Source organism: Numenius arquata, chromosome 2 (assembly GCF_964106895.1).
Source record: "Numenius arquata chromosome 2, bNumArq3.hap1.1, whole genome shotgun sequence".
Taxonomy (NCBI): Eukaryota; Metazoa; Chordata; class Aves; order Charadriiformes; family Scolopacidae; genus Numenius; species Numenius arquata.
In genome coordinates, this window is record NC_133577.1 from 61,881,570 (window position 1) to 61,898,288 (window position 16,719).

The 16,719-nt window shown below is 37.1% G+C and overlaps 1 protein-coding gene across 1 annotated transcript in view; it reads right to left on the minus strand.

The window, feature by feature from the left end:
• Nucleotides 1–16,719, minus strand: part of PIK3C2G (phosphatidylinositol-4-phosphate 3-kinase catalytic subunit type 2 gamma) — a 214,836-nt gene that overhangs the window by 104,264 nt on the left and 93,853 nt on the right. The window contains exons 16-17 of the mRNA XM_074167982.1: nucleotides 10,626–10,719; nucleotides 9,380–9,474 (exon numbers count right to left, since the gene is read on the minus strand). Of these exons, the coding sequence (XP_074024083.1) occupies nucleotides 9,380–9,474; nucleotides 10,626–10,719 (189 nt within the window). The remainder of the gene's footprint in view (nucleotides 1–9,379; nucleotides 9,475–10,625; nucleotides 10,720–16,719) is intronic.

A 16,719-nucleotide genomic window follows, 5' to 3' on the forward strand; every position in this document is an offset into this window, starting at 1 on the left:
AAGCTTGCTAAACTGGAAAGAGAAAGAGACCTATAACAAAGCAAGATTTATAAAATGTTTTACATAATCTGATGCAATTTTGAAACATCTGCAGATTCACTTTGCATACAATAATTGCCATTTCTAGAAAAAAAAGCTTTATACAAAGGAGATCATAATGAAACAGTTTCCACACATTCATAAAAGGCAAAAAGTGAAAGTACAAACATGAAATGTGAAGAAAATAAACTTTTTAGATGTTATATGTGACAAATTTAAAGTGAGGTGTCCTCTCCTAACATTTCACCTCAGCAAGCATGATCAGGTAGTGCCAGGATTCTGTAGCAGAGCAGCAGCCTGCTGGAGGACCCATCTCACCGGCAGGATTGCTCTTGGCTGCAGAAGGCAATATTTCACCAGTGAAACACACCACCAACTGCTCAGCTGAGAATCACAGGAGATTCTCTGTGCTGTTCGCTTTCTGGCTGAGGATTTCAGTCTCCAAAATCATTACAGCCTGATTTGGGAAATTTGCATCATCTTTAAATTGCAGCTACTGTTATTATTTACGATTTGGACATTTCAGATTATTAAAGTTGGTCACTTGTCATATACCGGCCTGGCTCTGAGTAGCTAAAGCAAAATTCAGTGTAAAGATATAACTTCATGGATTACTTTCAGTCATCTTTTTCCAGCAGTCTTTCACAGTATAAAAAACAAAACAACTCCTCCGCATCCATCAAATTCATGACTGAAAATTATCCATCTGAAGTGACAGAACTAGATGAATGTTTTGTCAAAAGCTTTCCTGATTTATTACTACTCTGTTTTACATCCCCAAATGTTCCTCTGGGACAAACAAAGATTATGTGAGGTATCCGTCAGGAAAGATTTTGGCTCTCTGTTTTGTTTTTGAAGGAAGCAACGATAAAACATTTTTAATGGAAAAAAAGATGAAAGGCGCAGATGAAAGCCTCTGTGACATCCGCACAGAGCCCTGCTCCCAATCCCTTCCTCAGCAACACCTGCCCTGCTTCTTCAGTCCTGTTCAACTCCACAAGCGGGTCCTTACAGTCTATCGCATCCCAGCATCAGAGGCATAGGAACAGACCACCAAAATGCCACGTTCAATCCTTTCCACCGAGGACACCCAAAAGACCATCTTTCATGCCCGGTTACATTATTGGAGGGGTTATGGTAGATATGACCTGAAGCGAGTAGGGAGTTTTCCAGCATAAGTGAAAAACTGGAGTTGTCAACTTCAACAGCTTTAAATGTAAAAGGAGTCAAACCAAACACAAATCAGACAATCAGTGTTTTGAAAAACAATGTACTGAAAAACATTTTCCTTAATGCTACCTTATAAATCCTGAAGCAGCTAAAAGAATTAAGTCCAGTTGCTCTTTTTTTTTTTTTTTTTACATTTTAAACTTAAACTTTCTAAGTTTACCTTTTCAACTCTGAGTAGGTTCACTTGTACACGTACATAGTGTTGTATTTTTTCATTACAGTAACACGCACCAATAACTTTGGCATTTGCAGACTATTTTGTGTTGCACTTGACAATGTTAATCCTCCTGAAATACGATTTTTGGCATGGAATTTCCTCTGTTCCAAAGGGGGGGCATACACACACACACACACAGTTACCTCCATGTTCTGTAACTTATTTAGCTGCAGCTGAATACTTGCCTGTTCAAATACAATCAATGGTGTGCGCTCCACTCTCACCTTGATATATGATCACCAGGATGCCTTACCTCTTCCTTTTCATGTTTGCATCCAATTGGGAAAAACACACAGAGTTCCTAGATTTCTAAACATTCAAGAACGCATTCATTCTACTAAGAATCATTAAAATAATTAAAAACAGATACACGGACAACTATATTATTTTTGTCCTATGTCAAGGATTCACCAGATTATACCATATTCACTGAATTACAAAACCACTTAAATTTGCTTTATTTTTACTTGGATTTCTTCTTTTGTAAAGTGGTGATTTTTAACAAAGTGGGAAAACGAACTCCCTCTTTATAATTAAAACGTTAAAATGCCATGTTTAGGTTCTTTGTTAACCTTCTCCAGTTGCGTTTGCAATTTGGTTTTTAATTCTTTGGAACTTATTTTCTATTTCCTTTAAGTTGTAAATTCAGAAGTTAAATATTATTACTTTAGTCAGAATATTTCAATTTATAAACAGAAATCATAGCATCTACAACACCTTTGGCAAATAAAAGTTATGTGCAAAACCCTTTAAATAAATAAACTTAGTTTTAGCAAAACATGTCACACTATTAGTCCCAGAGAATAACTGCCTGATTAAAAGGCCACTAAAAATAACGGGAAGAGTCTCATAAACTGTAAAGAAGTATGGATTCAGACTTCTATCCTTTACATATGGAACACTACAAACGGCAACTTTATAAATATTTCTACTAAATGGTAGAACACCTGCCAATCTGCCAGTAGATTTGACTGAAACAATCATTTCTAGCATGCAAGCGAGGCCATCCAGCCTTTGGATTATCTCAGTCAACGTCAGTGTTGTAGGGTGTACTTATAAGACTAAGAGAGACTCTTGGAACAATTCCTGGACCCGGAGCCAAATGGCACAGACACGGTTGGGCAAGTTCCCTCTGCAGCACCCAGACTGCATCTTCACTACTCACAACCGGGCTTTGGGACTCTCTTGGTGCTCTGTGTTCTACACCCTGCGGTCGCAAGATTCTGTGTGTTTGTGTGTGTTTGAGCCCATAGCTTCAGAAATACTATGATGGTTATGTCCACGAACTATGATGGTAGAGTCCACAGACAGTAGAGAGATTAAAAGATACTGAAGGTCAGTGTTATCTGCCTCACATGGTCCACACGAGCATGCAAGTATGGGTAGAGCAGTGTTGTAGGACAGAGTGTGTCAAAGCTGGGGCACTTTTCCCCGTCTTATCTTTAAGGGGTGGTTCCTGGAGTGAATTATTCCCAAACTGTGCTCCAGTGCTGCTTTTGAGAAAGCAGTCCAAAAGAGGGGCAGAGATGAAGGCAGCAGTTATAAAGTATGGCAGACCAGAGGTCTAGCACTTGGTCTTGCTCCCCGGTCCTCTTTTATTGAGCAGTATTGACAGACCAAGGGTAGCTAGACATTGACAGCAGCTGGCATTGACAACCCAGAGTTGCAATACACTATCTCCCTTTTATCAATTCCAGCTGTGGTCACAGCTAGCTCACTCCTCTCTTTCTTTAGAGCCAGAAAAAAAGTCAGTCTAAAATAGTATTTTTTTCTTAAAACTAAATTGTGTTGATTTAAATGCACCATTTGTCCACTCAGTCTGTAAATACTGAAGGTCAAAACCAACAGTTATGTAATGTCTTTGTGCTTCTTCACAACAAAAATCTCTTTGTTTCATTTGACATCATCTTTTTCTAAAACCAGAGTCTGAGAAAATTGAAAGTCTGTAAATTAGGAAACAAAATAATTATCTGAATGTTTTCCAAGGCAATAATCCAAGTCCCACATGGCTAATAATGAAATACTTAGCACAGTAGACAGTTGAATCATTATCTCACAAAAATAATGGTCTAATAGTGTTACTTACTACACACATAAGTAACTAGAAAAAAAAAGCTCACCAAATTATTGGTATTTCTTAACTACGAATTATGAGTTCAGAACTAAAATCCCTAGATGTGAATCCACTCTATGGTTGAGGTTCTCTGCTGTCCAAAACACAATGATGATCACCATCAAGTACTCTGAATTCAGATGAAATTTATAATAATCTCTTGGTTGAATGACTCATTACCTCAGAAGGTAGTAAAGATTGAGCAACTCCAGACTTGACCTCAAATCCTAATGCAGAGTAGCAAAACATCTGATCAGACATACACTGAGACTGGTTATTCACAGGTTTAAAGTTACATATATGATTAAGTGATCTTCTGATTCTAATGAATAAGAAGGACCAAATTAAGACAAAACAAAAAAAGACGTCTTTTGTATTTACATTAATATCATTTTAATGGGTTGGGCTTTTCAGCCTGCTCTACACAACTACTTAGGAAGTTAATTAATAATTAGCAGACTTGACAACTTCTGACTGTGGGAGAAAGACACCATAATGTGGGAAGAGAAAGAGCTGGAGGATGGCCGCCTGTTTAATGTTCAGATAATTAAGAGTGTTGAACAGATGAGTATCTGCTTGATTTATTCCTTCTTTTGAAGTCTTCAAGTAAGTTATGGCTAATGTAAACCAGTTTTGACAGCAAAAAATATATTTCCTTTCAGAAAACATGAAGCAATAATCTATTGTTCCAGTGCTGGAGTGTTGAATGAAACTAAGTGCTAACGACTTTGGAAAACACAGTATTGAGGGACAAACCTCCCAAGAGCAGAGAATTTAACTGTGGTCTTTTTAAACTTTTATACATTGGTTACGCTCTTTTTTGATTCTTAAAGTTCTTTTTATATAGAAAAATAAATAAAAATAAAATATTCTTTTCTGCCTTTGAAATCAATGGTCTAATTCACATTGTTTTCAGTGTGCTGGATTCAACCAAGGCTTCCTTTTTAATCTCACATTCTTACTTATCTACAAGATGTGGACTGAAAAAGATAGAAGACTACTCCCTTTCCTCTTGGTTGTCGCTCAAAATGTAGAGAAATGTTATGTACTAGAAATGTTCTGTAAAATTTTAGTGACTTAAAACTCTAAGAAAACTTAGAAGACAAGCTACAAAAGGACATTTTGCCTTCAGCAAGGATTTCACTTAACTTTTTCTTTCCTTGAGCCAAAATTTACAAACACTGGTACTCTTCCATGGCAATGAAACCTGTTCCTTCGCACCACCTTCAAGAAGCTGCCACAGCTCTTAGAGGACACTACACTTGTCCCTGCTATTCAATCCTCCTGTGGAAGGCAACCATCTGTGAGACATACTCCTGGCCACCTGCTGCCCCAGCCAGCTGTTTCGATTGCACGCTGCGGCTGCCACCTATGAAAGTAGCTAAAAGCCAAAAGCACTCAAGCAAGTGGGAAACCGACTGGCAGGTTGCCAGAGACAGAGGGGTGGATTAAAACTCCAGCACAAAAGCTGACACCCCCCCACCCTCCCCCCCTGCCGTGTGTGAAACACAGTGGGAAGGAGATAAACAGAGACTTTCAACAAGGAGAAGGGCCCAAAGGGGCTCAAAGCAGGTTTCCTTCCCCTCAAGCAACTTTTCTGCTTTGCTGGAACCTGTTTAATAACTTCTCAGCATAGCTCCAGGGAATGGGAAAACTTGATCCAGCCTTCTCCCCTCCCAGGAACTCTGGTGGGGAAAGACTAGAATCAGAGTGAATAGAAGACAGTGGGGCAGGATAAATGTTCCCTATGTCTCATGGACGTTAGGAACTCTTGAAATAAGACTAAAATTGGATTTAAGTGGTACACAGGTCCTGTGCTGGTACTGTATACATGGGCAATTTTTAGTCTCCTTGGGAAGGGGAGTGCATTCAAAAGTACCAATGAGGAGTTGCAATACTGATGGATGCAAGTGACCCAAACTCCTCAAGAATTTATAGAGGGGAAAAGTCACACATGATAAGAAAAAACCTAGCAAACACAGGGTGTAAGATCAATTACATTTTCACCCTAATTAGCAGAATTAATGGGACAAATCTGCAGCAAGTACAAGCAAAGAACAGACTAAAGCTATCCTGATTTACAACAGCTCAAGATATGTCCCGAGAACAGTCTGTTCTGCCTACCTTTGCCAATTACCGTCCCATAATTTTTAAATAAAGTCTTCAGACAAACTTATCACTGCTTGACAGAAAGGAGTTAACAATTTACTATCCAACATTAATATTAAAAAGGTGATGAGCTGGTACATCATTGCTGGGTAACTGCTTATCTTTGGTGTGCAGGGAAACTGAGTCAATTTTAAATAACTGATATTACTATTATAAATCATATTTTCATTAAAATAACTTAGTGTTGACAGTAAACCAGTTCTGGTAACTAGCTTCTAGATTTAAAATAGTGTCACATAAAACAAGGAAGTTAAAATCAGCTGACGTTTCCCCTGTGGTTCTGAAATCACATCACTAGTTTTTTGAATTACATTAGAGTCTTCATTTCTGAGTTTTATTTTGGGCAGCTACACTGTGCACAATGTTGCACTATTTAATACTGGAATGGTAATTTCATTCATTACAATTAAAAATAAATATAAACTTGTTGTTATAGTTTGTTTTTACCAGTCCTTGCTTCTTGATTGCTAATTTGGTAATGAAACAGAGTACAGCACTTGAGAATAAAACGTTACCTAACCACATTTCTTAAAAGAAGTTGTGTGAGTGTACATGCACACGTGTTCCCCACATTATTAAATCATCGAGCTTCTTTCTAAAATCTCTTTAGAAATAAGTGGAAGAAAACCTCCATTTTCCATGACTTTTATAAGGACTGAAATTCGATCTGTGACATAAAGGAAAGCTTTTATTAACTACTTAAGGCTTTATTAATATATACTATGAAATTACTGTTAAATTTTGTAAGTAGCATTTATGACTTGGGAAACTGCCTTTTAAAATACTGGAACAGGATATGAATAATTACATAAATTGAAATGTTAGGCAGAAAACAGTTTATTACTGAAGAACATGATGGAGCAGAGTAACCAAAGGGAAAAAAGTGTACAGTGTGATGAATACAAGAAGCAAAATTTTAAGACATGTGTGCCATATTTTTCAGGTTAGATTGGAACACTTGAACAAAAAGCCTAAATGAAAGGGGTACCCCAGCTCCTTCCACTAAATTGAATGGGACCAGTAGATGCTTGCACAATTACTTTGTACAGCTAAATATATATTATACACAAAAGTTTAGTCAAACTGTTTAAAATTTACCAATTTTTGAAATTGAGAGCAGCCAGCCAGCAAGCATATCATGTGAAACAACCTCCCAACCTAAAACTATTGATTACTCAAGTTTACATTAGGTGTAAATAGTTCTACCACTATCTTTCTAAAGACGACTGCCACAGAGGCGGCTGTAATTTCCGTCTCCTGTCATGTTATTTCTCTCACATTTCCCCACTTTCCCAGGTTTTGCCATATTCTAAGACATTGCCATTAGATGAACTTGTTCATCTGTTGCAGTTTATTGACAGGTTGTTCCACAAAAAACAACTCCAATATACACACCTCATCCACTATCACAGTTTTTCCCTCTCCTGATTATTATCTGGTTTTTCGGCTGAGGCGGCCCTGGCAGCAAACTCTTAAGATTGCCAAGGTTACAAGGAAAGTTAGTGGATGCTAAGTGTTAGCGAGCAATGTATTCTTTCACTTATGTTACCAAGATCCTAATGCCGACAATATTACATCCACTTCTGTCTTGTGAATCAGTAAGACAATACCGAAATAAAATAATGAAGAATAATGGTTAGAGAAAATAAATTTTTGTATTATAAAGAAGAAAAAAACAAAGGTAAATATCTTAGAATATTTCTAGAAATGTCTGTGTGTGTATGTATGCTTTATATACATACACATATTTACACATAAATACATACAAATGCATGTTCATTTTAAGATTTAATCAAAAGCTGTCCCTCTAGGAAACTAAAGTTCACATTTCAGGTAGAAGATACTGTTTATTTAGGGACAAATAACAAATCACTATTTATACAATTAGAAATATTATTTACAGGAAGTGGCTACAATCATGTGCAGCTCCAGAATATGCATAATTGGAAACAAATCTAGAAAACCAGTAAATTGTTCCATCTGCAACCAAAGCAGATGATAATCAAAATATTTAACAAACACTCAGTAGCTGATGATATCTCCAATTGCTAATGCACACGGGGAGAAAATGTACTTGAAAAACAATCCATGGTTGGATGACGTGAACAGAGCTACTACCAGCTGAAAGGCAGAGAATACAGCGAACACTGAGAAATATTCTATTTGATGTGGGTATGTATAGTTATGTTATATATTAAGCTATATATAAAATAAATGTATTTGGCCATATAAAATTGTACTGTGCCAGATAAGGATATCTGTTATTCAGGAAGAAATATCTGCTATATATGAGCCAAGATTATAATATTAGATAGCTTGAGCAAAATTTGGGGAAAAAATGGGGATCTACACAGGTCTACACTGCAAAGTAAAGAGGAAGACGACCACATAAGCTTAGTAATTTCTCTTCTAAGAAGAAGAGATGAGTTAAAGAAAATACAGGTAAACTGCTGTTGTTCCCTCTGTACACTGAACTCTAGAAATCATTTCTAATTGCATAGGAAAACTACAAACTCTCTCTTTAGGCCCATTTAAGAACCCTAGATTGGACATTTTTATCCAGCGTGACTAAGATTAATACAAGATAGCAGAAATCATCTCAGGCATAATTCAGGCACTGTCAGAAAAATGGCTTGCTAAATGTGGTTCCTCTTTATTTGACAGATACGCTCCTTAGGCATGTTATTGTCATCCTACTCACTTCAGTGAAACAAACACATTCATAATCCTGTTATATCTGCAGTAACAGTTCCAGAGATCATGCAGGTATGAAAGTATTATCTATGCTCTTTCCAACCTCACACTTCACCAACAAAATGATTACATTTCAAGTTGTTGTCTTTCCTTTGCAGGGAGGAATGCTTTTGCTTTAAGGGGTTTGAACCAGCTGAACTATAAATGAAAGCTCAGTTCGTCTATTGTTACTAAACAGGGAAAAAAAAAAAAAAAAAACAAAACAACCCCACAACAGTTTGATTTTCAGATCACAGGGCAGTCTTTCAGACGGCAGAAAGCCACAATCCTACTCAGAGAGCCTTGAAGTAACAGCATAGTAAACAGAATAACCACCACATGCGATAATACAATCGCAGAGGTGTATATTGTAGAGGTGGATGGCGAATGGCAGTTACTGTCAGGACCGGTACATCTCCATCATCACAAAAAGGAACTATTGGAAACTCTACCATCACAAGTCAGACTGATACACAAAGGGGTAAGAGATAGACTTCTCATGTGTGTCAAAGCGTAACAACTTCAGGAGAGATCAGAGAAATCACAAAGTACTTTATAAGTAAGCCAGTGCTGCTCGGAGCTTGCAAATTTTGAGGAAGACTATTTTTGTCTCAAACCAGAAAATGCAGAAAAATACAAATGGTATCTTAAGTGAATCGAACTTCCCCCCTACCTCCCGCCAGGGGCAGCATGAAGGCAGAGATAAGTAGGTCTCTTATACAATTTACCCATATCCAGTACTGAAAGGAGAATAAAGAGGGAGCAAAAAACTAGGTTTTCTGTTGATTTTAAACGAAAAGAGAGTTTGTCACCAATAGGACCATGGATAAGTTCACTGTAACAGAGAAAACTATCGTAGAAATGGCAAATGGTCTTACCAGTAAAGTTGATGGGCTACTTGGATGCTCTGAAGAGAACGGTTCAGCAGGAGTTTCACTAGAGGGCTTTCAAGACTCCACTCAAACTTGAGCACCTTAACAGATAAATTAATAATAAGAATCACTTGTATGGTCGCTTTATTGTCTTTCCTTTATAAGAAAATTAATCAGAAAGAACCCAGTGCTTAGTTTGAACAAAGAAATCCAACATATGGAGAATGCCCTAGCAATGCAATGAGCAAAGAAACTTCAGGACACAAGTGTCTGCCACCATCTGTAAGACAGACAGACATCATCCTGATTCTGGCTGTGTTAATGTATATGTAAATATGCAGCTTTTCTTCCCCCACTTAAAACTATCAATGCTGTATTTAAATTTTTATCTGATTACCTGGTTTGGAAAATAAACTTATTTGTGAAACAGAAAGTGCAGAAGGTGAAAGATCACATAAGCGTCCTACTGTGTGAATGCTGTAAAGCTGTGCAGGTTCACCGGCTTCACAGTAGCAGATTACGTAAATATATTCATACATGTGTATATACGTATCTATCAAGATATGTATATATACGTGCATGCATTTATATAAATATATATTTAAAAATACACAAAACCCCCTGAGGAACTCTGAAATGTGGAATTGTGTTCCATGACAGAGTGTTACAAAGCAAGGGAATAAAACTTTCAAAGTAGCCGGCTCCTCCTTAACTGTAACAAGGGACCTACTCAACTACAAAGTAATTGCTTCGGAAGCAGTGGGGCCACAGCTTGTAAAACATTAATTTCCAGTGAAATGCAATGTACATCTATAAAGAGCGAATTCTACACCCAAATTGCCCTGTTACTCTGTGCTGACAATGGTTTTCCCCATGTGTGTGGTATTAAGAATACTGATTCATTGCAACACCATTTGCTTCCTTGAACTCAACGAAGCCCTGACACCACCAGCCCCGTGGTCACGGCAGAATTTCTCTCGTTCAGGTGCATTTTTTATTTTTGTTTTTTACTTGAAAATACCTTCTTGTAGTACACAGAAAAGTTCAATCAGCATGCCAAACAACTACATTCTCTTGAGTGGAAAACAGTCTATAGCTCAGTCCCGCTGTTAATTCAATCACTGCAGCAGCTGACCAGCCTTTATTATTTATTCCTCTTGCAATGTATCAATCAAACCGAAAGAATCAAAAGTATTTAATGAAGTTATTGATTTGGACAGAAAGCTTTCTTGGCTATCAATTTCTTCCTTACCTGAACCAGCTGTGGGAGGTATTCTAACAATTCATCATTTGACAGATTTTCTATTTGTTGGACTGCTGTTCTGCGAATATCTTGATCTGGAAAACTAGAGCAAAACAAATAGATATCATTAAGAGCTACTGAACCACTACAACTCTCCTGAACTCTCACTGACATAAAATGTTAGACAAAAATGTTAGAAATGTTGAGGTTTTCTCTCAAAATGGAATAGGAAAAAAATAAATTCATTTGCTTTACTGTAACAAGAGTCAAGAAACACATAGCAAATAGCTTAATTGGATTGACTCTTACGGTGTCATACAGGGGAAAAGAAACCAACAAAATAAACCTGATCTTCAAATACTTCTTTTAATTTGAGTGATCATATGTTGTAATTTCCTTCATACCTACTGAAATATGAAGCAAATTACGGATGTTTGCTTGCTGCTCCTACTTGCCTGAAATAGGAAAATTCTGTACCATGGGAACATTTAACAGTCACTTGAAGACTTCTTTTGTTCTGAGCAACAACAAAAAAGCTTGAAATTTCCCACACAAAAAGGTTTCATTTCAGACAATTTATGCCAATGTCAGCTCTTCTGGCTCATATTACAACACAATAAAAATATTTTTTAAACAGAAGTAATTTTGAAATTGAAAAAAATTGTTTTCTTTTCAGTTTTTCTAAGGGGAAATGCAGCAAAAAAATCAACACCTTCCCCCAGAAAGGCTCCAAGTCAGTCAAACAGCCATTTCTGATGGGAACATGTTTGAGTATTCATCTTAACCAGTATTCTCAAAAATTCTGGTTGAAACCAGAATGGCTGTAGCCTAATACAGATTTTGTGATGGAGCTCTAACCATAAAAATGATAGAAGAGGAAAACATGGTGTATCAGCAATGACAAAACAGGAAAAGAAGGCTGGATAATATAGCTGGTCAAAACATTTTTCTTTAAAAAAGAAAAAGAATGAAATTTTGGTGTAACCTGACTGATCAAAACTGCCTCTTAACAGAACGTTTTCTCTCTTTTGAGAGAACCAGACAAAAAGTATACAGTGTTTCTTTTAATATTTGAAACCTGATAAATAATATTTTAGCGCTTCTTTTGAAAAAAATAAAATACAGAAATAATTTCCACCTTTTCGTGTGTTGCATTTGTGACATTAATTGTGATAGACAAAGAATTTCACGTACGCAGCAGTTGCCTAGATTGGTTCAGTTAGATGTTCTGCTACTGCCCCGCTTTCACAAGGAAAGGAATGTGCTCTTCCATGTACGTCTCCTGTGTGGTGTCAACCTTAGCTATCTGTCAGAACTTGAAGCTTGTCCACTGCCATCCCAAGAGTCTTTTCTATCTTCTGAAGCAAACTGGAAATGTTCATACAGACCTTCCTGTCACCAGAGATGCAAGAGTGGTCATCTCTGCCAAAGGGGCAAAAATGTCTTCAAACAGCACCCCAGTCAATTAGATATTGTTCAAAAGAGCTGCTGGGCTTTGATCCAGTTCTCTGAGGGCAAGTACTTGCCCCACTGAAAGCAGCGAATCCTTCTCCTCTGAACTGATCCGGCTATTAAGCTCTTTTGAAAACTTCTGATTAGGCAGCCTAGGCATATATAAAAATGATGAGTAAAGGACACAGATTATCCTGTCAATTCGCCCTGGAGAAAGCCCTTTGAAATCAGAACCATGGCGTATGGCAGAAGGTGTCACAAGGCCACCAGTATTACTGCTTTATGAGCTCAACACAAAAAAGAACTGTTCTCTTCCCAGTTTCCCCTTCAGCACCTTTTATCAGCAATATACCCACTAGAAAAATAAATCAGAAGTGAAACATGGGGACAGTACCACATTTGCAGCCATGACTGCTCATTGCTGTCAAGAGAGGAAGAGAAGTAACTGTAAAGGTAAGAGCTCAGAAGCATAATGGCACCTGCAGCTCTAAACTTCACCTTTTAAGTTCAATAAAATAAACTGATGCAAAACAATATGTACGCTTTGATCATTGAATTAGCTATAGGTCATCAAATAAAAATGTGGACGTTTTGAAAAAAAAAAAAGGCTAAAAGTTGGACCTACTTGAAAGGCCTGGCTTCTGTGCTGCGACCAGTTGCCACCTGTAGTACTTTCAAACCTCCTTTTAACAATGCGGCTCAGGTCCGGTTTTATTATTTTGTTTGTCTGTTATGGTACATATTTGATGATGTTTTTAATACAGTTTATATTTGTTTGTATAATGCCGAGAGGGCCTTGATGGGGAGAGAGGGAATACACTATAAATAAATTATCATGATAGCCCCGAATTAGCCTATTTTGCACGGAGTATTTATTTATTTATTTATTCTAGGCAACCTATTAGGCATATGAAGTTGTTACTTTAATATTCACATGGCTATTCAGAACAAAACATATCTGGAGGAGGACTGCATATTAAAAAAGATTAATCCCTTTCATATCATCCTATCTTCTAATTATGCAATTGCTCCGAAGGCCTGCGTGCCAAGCATGTGCAGATAATATGGAAATTAGGCTTTTCCTTTCCCTTCTCGCCTAGTTCAACAGGTTACTGAACAGTGAAATATGCTCTATACTGGCACCAGTCAAGCAGAACAATGTTATTATTTAGTTACTGCTTGTCCTTACTAGCAGCCAACATAGCAATGCTATGATGAGAGAAACTCCTATATTTTCCAGATAAACAAAAAATGATAAAATTATTTTAATCCCAAGCTTTCCAGAAAATTCAACAGCTAAGAGTTGATTTGTTTAGAATTAATTTGCTGTAAGTCATAACTGGGCCTATATCTAAGTTAGTAAAAGTATCCATAAGAGATATGAACAGAATAATGATGAGCTCAAGCGCATAGGCACTGTGGTGAAAAATCGACAGGTTAGGGAGTTCCAGGAAACACGGCTCTTGTCACTCTTCTTGAATGAGACTGTGGTAATTTGATGGTCCTGGTTACTAAATTGTTTCCTTCAATTTTTAAATCTTGAGGTCAGCTTGAGGCCGAGTTGAATCTTTTTGAAAGAATGGGCAGTTAACACATTCTTTTAACTACCTGACAGTTTGTTAAGCCCCAGACGTAATATCCATTGCTTTCTTGAATTTCAATGCTGTTCAGGGCCACACGTACAATAGAAAAATATAGTTTAGGCCTTACATTTGTATTTAAGCAAACATTTAATCAAATACTTATGAACTCAAATAGTACTACATGGTGCTTATGCTATTCACTCTTACATACATCAGCTTATTTGCTAAAAGCCAATAACGGGGTAAGGTCTAGAAGCAGATCTGAGTAAAAAATCCTACCCTTCACATGCCTGAAACTATGCCATCTTGTAGTCTGGTAATTAATTAGAGCTAGAGGGGTTTTTCCAGTGAGTAATCTTGCAAACTTTCGAGCGTTGCATCAAATCTGATTTCACTAATCCATAAATTAGTCTTGATTAGAGGACACAATTAATTGATTTTTTTGGCACTGCGACTCAATGCAAGAGAAATCACTTTAGGCCAAAAAAATGGCTTCATAGTTTGGATATTACAGAACAGCTGATTTCCAGGGCTTGCTATAATGAATATTTCCCCTTCACAGCTCATCACACAACCTTAAGTTATAAAACTGATTTCCTTAGTTATTTAACCTCAAAACCCCTTTTGCCTTTTTATTCTTCCCTCCCTCTATGATGCCAATGATTGACAGCCACCCATTTTATAACTTCTATCTAAGTAGCTGTGAGATTGTTAGGTCTCCCTTGAGACTTTAAGATGGTTTTTGTAAAAATTGGATTTTGAGCTGGATGAGCATAGATTACAATTTGCTTTAGAAGTAATAACAACTTACAGTCTTTGATTCTTTTCAAATAGATAGCCAGTAGGGAGCTATTTGTCTATCCGTACCTTTCAGCTAAATCAGATTCAAACAGAAAACTAAGCGCTGCTGAGGCATCCTGTGGATTTGTGAAATTCTCTGGGGGTTTTAGCATCTGCCAGTGGTGACTTGATTGTAAATGAGAAATAGATGTGCATTTCATTTTTAAAAGTTTTATTATCTTAATTTTATTGCACTGTCTCAAATAACCCTATACTGGAAGATATGTTTCAGGTAAATGGAACTGTACAGTTCACTACATTTTCTAGCATGTGAGGATCTCTGTAGAGAACAGAACAGCCTTTCACGAACCGTCATTTAAGTTAGAGCCTTATGACACACCACATACTTCTGCAATTCCCTTCACATTTTAAGCTCTGTTGCCTTTTCAAAAAAGAAAGACTTGGCTATCATGAAATGCATGTTATTAAGTCTGGAAGAAACAAGAAAGGTTGAGCTAGAAAACCCACTGGAATGAAGGTACCAATTGAAAGCAAAAAAAACCCTCTAAGTAGTAAAAGATACCATGTCACTCATGGGTGCAACTGGGCCAGGACAGAAAGTACAGAAGAATTGTTTAAAAGAATAGACAGGTAAGTTTTGGGTAGCAGTTTAAGTATTCTAAAAGTAACTAGACAGGAAGAGAGAAGAAATTTAAAGAATAATAATTAAGGAGTTCCTTTTTAGTACACAGATAAAGTTAGCAGGGCTATTTGCTTTCTGTTGGTGATTTTTTTTTCATTCCTCTGAGGGCTTCTAAAGAAAACACTGTCTGAGTGTATGAAGATTAGAAAATGGCAAGGACTAAAAGAAACTACAGAAAGATAACAAATACCATCAGTAAAAAGGACACTGGATTTTCAAAATTTTCCGTTGAAAAAGAGTAATATATTCACTCCTCATTGTGATAAGACATGTGAACCCTCTTCACCCCCCAAGTCCCCCCACTGCAAAGCTCATGGTCACATACACAAGCTATTGCTTCAGCTGATCTATTGGCAGATGGATCTGTACAATTTACTCACAGAAAAAAATATAAGTAATGCTTACATAGATTATCTACCAGAAATTCCAGCTAAAACAACTAGTAATAAGTTTAAGATATCATAGAGACCATATGGTGAATCATATCCTAGGAGAGAACAAGAAGAAGAAATTAATAAAAAGCAGTTTTCCATTGGAAGCCTGCATGATCTAGAAGGTTCTTCCCACTGCAGAGACAAACTTTGTTCTCTGTTACATTAAAACAAAAGAACAAAACATGGAAAACTCGATTATTTACAGGTTTAGCCTCCTGATTAGATTGCACACTTATGTACAGAAAGCCTGCCATATCAAGGCACTGCCAAGAAAGCTAAAAATTGTTCATGGCAGTGAAAAAGAAAAGGATATAAACACATTATGATGCTTAAAATGAAGAGTTGTCTATTCCTAACAATGCGTACATCTCCACAGAAGTTATCACTAAATTTCATGTACTTAACTGGGAAGCAATTTTAAAGTTTTCTCAGCAGTGTTTTCTATATGTTGAAGCATCAAATTAATTGTAGACTGTTGCTTTGCTCTTATTTTTTTTGCCTAAGCTCCTGTTTACTTTCCATGCTGATATACAACTACAGCCTTTTAAACCAAGTAAGATGCAAATAGTCAAGATACGCTCTAGCTGGGCACTCTGCTGCGGACTCTCAGGGAACAGTTCACATTCTGCTTTTATTAAAACGATAATCTGATTCAACACTTCTAAAATCAATTTGGCTTTCAAAGGTGTAAGAACAAACTGTGGCTTCAAGCTATCACATTTCATTACAATTATGAGTTAGAAAGTGAGTTTCGCGTATATTAGGTATATAACCTAATCTCTGAAACTCAATAGCTACTCCGCTACATAACATGAAAATCAGCAATAATACTGTGAAAGTCAAAGGCTAAGGGATGCTATAACCAAAAGGGCACCTTCTCTGGTCAAGGTGAGGTAGGAGGAGTCATATCTTCCCCTACTCTGCTTGCTCCATACAGGGGATTTACATAAGGTAGCATAAAGCCCCTCTGACACCTTAATGTATGATCTAAAAATCCTCTGAATTGGCGCATGGTTTTAAAGGAATGTCCATTTCTGTGCACTTGACCTGATAGCTAGAGCTAGAATTTAGCAGAAAGTTTCCAGGAAAAATTGTTAGGCCTACCAGTGAGGTTATGTCTTCACCTCCACTGTCTACTGATAAAAATTCTC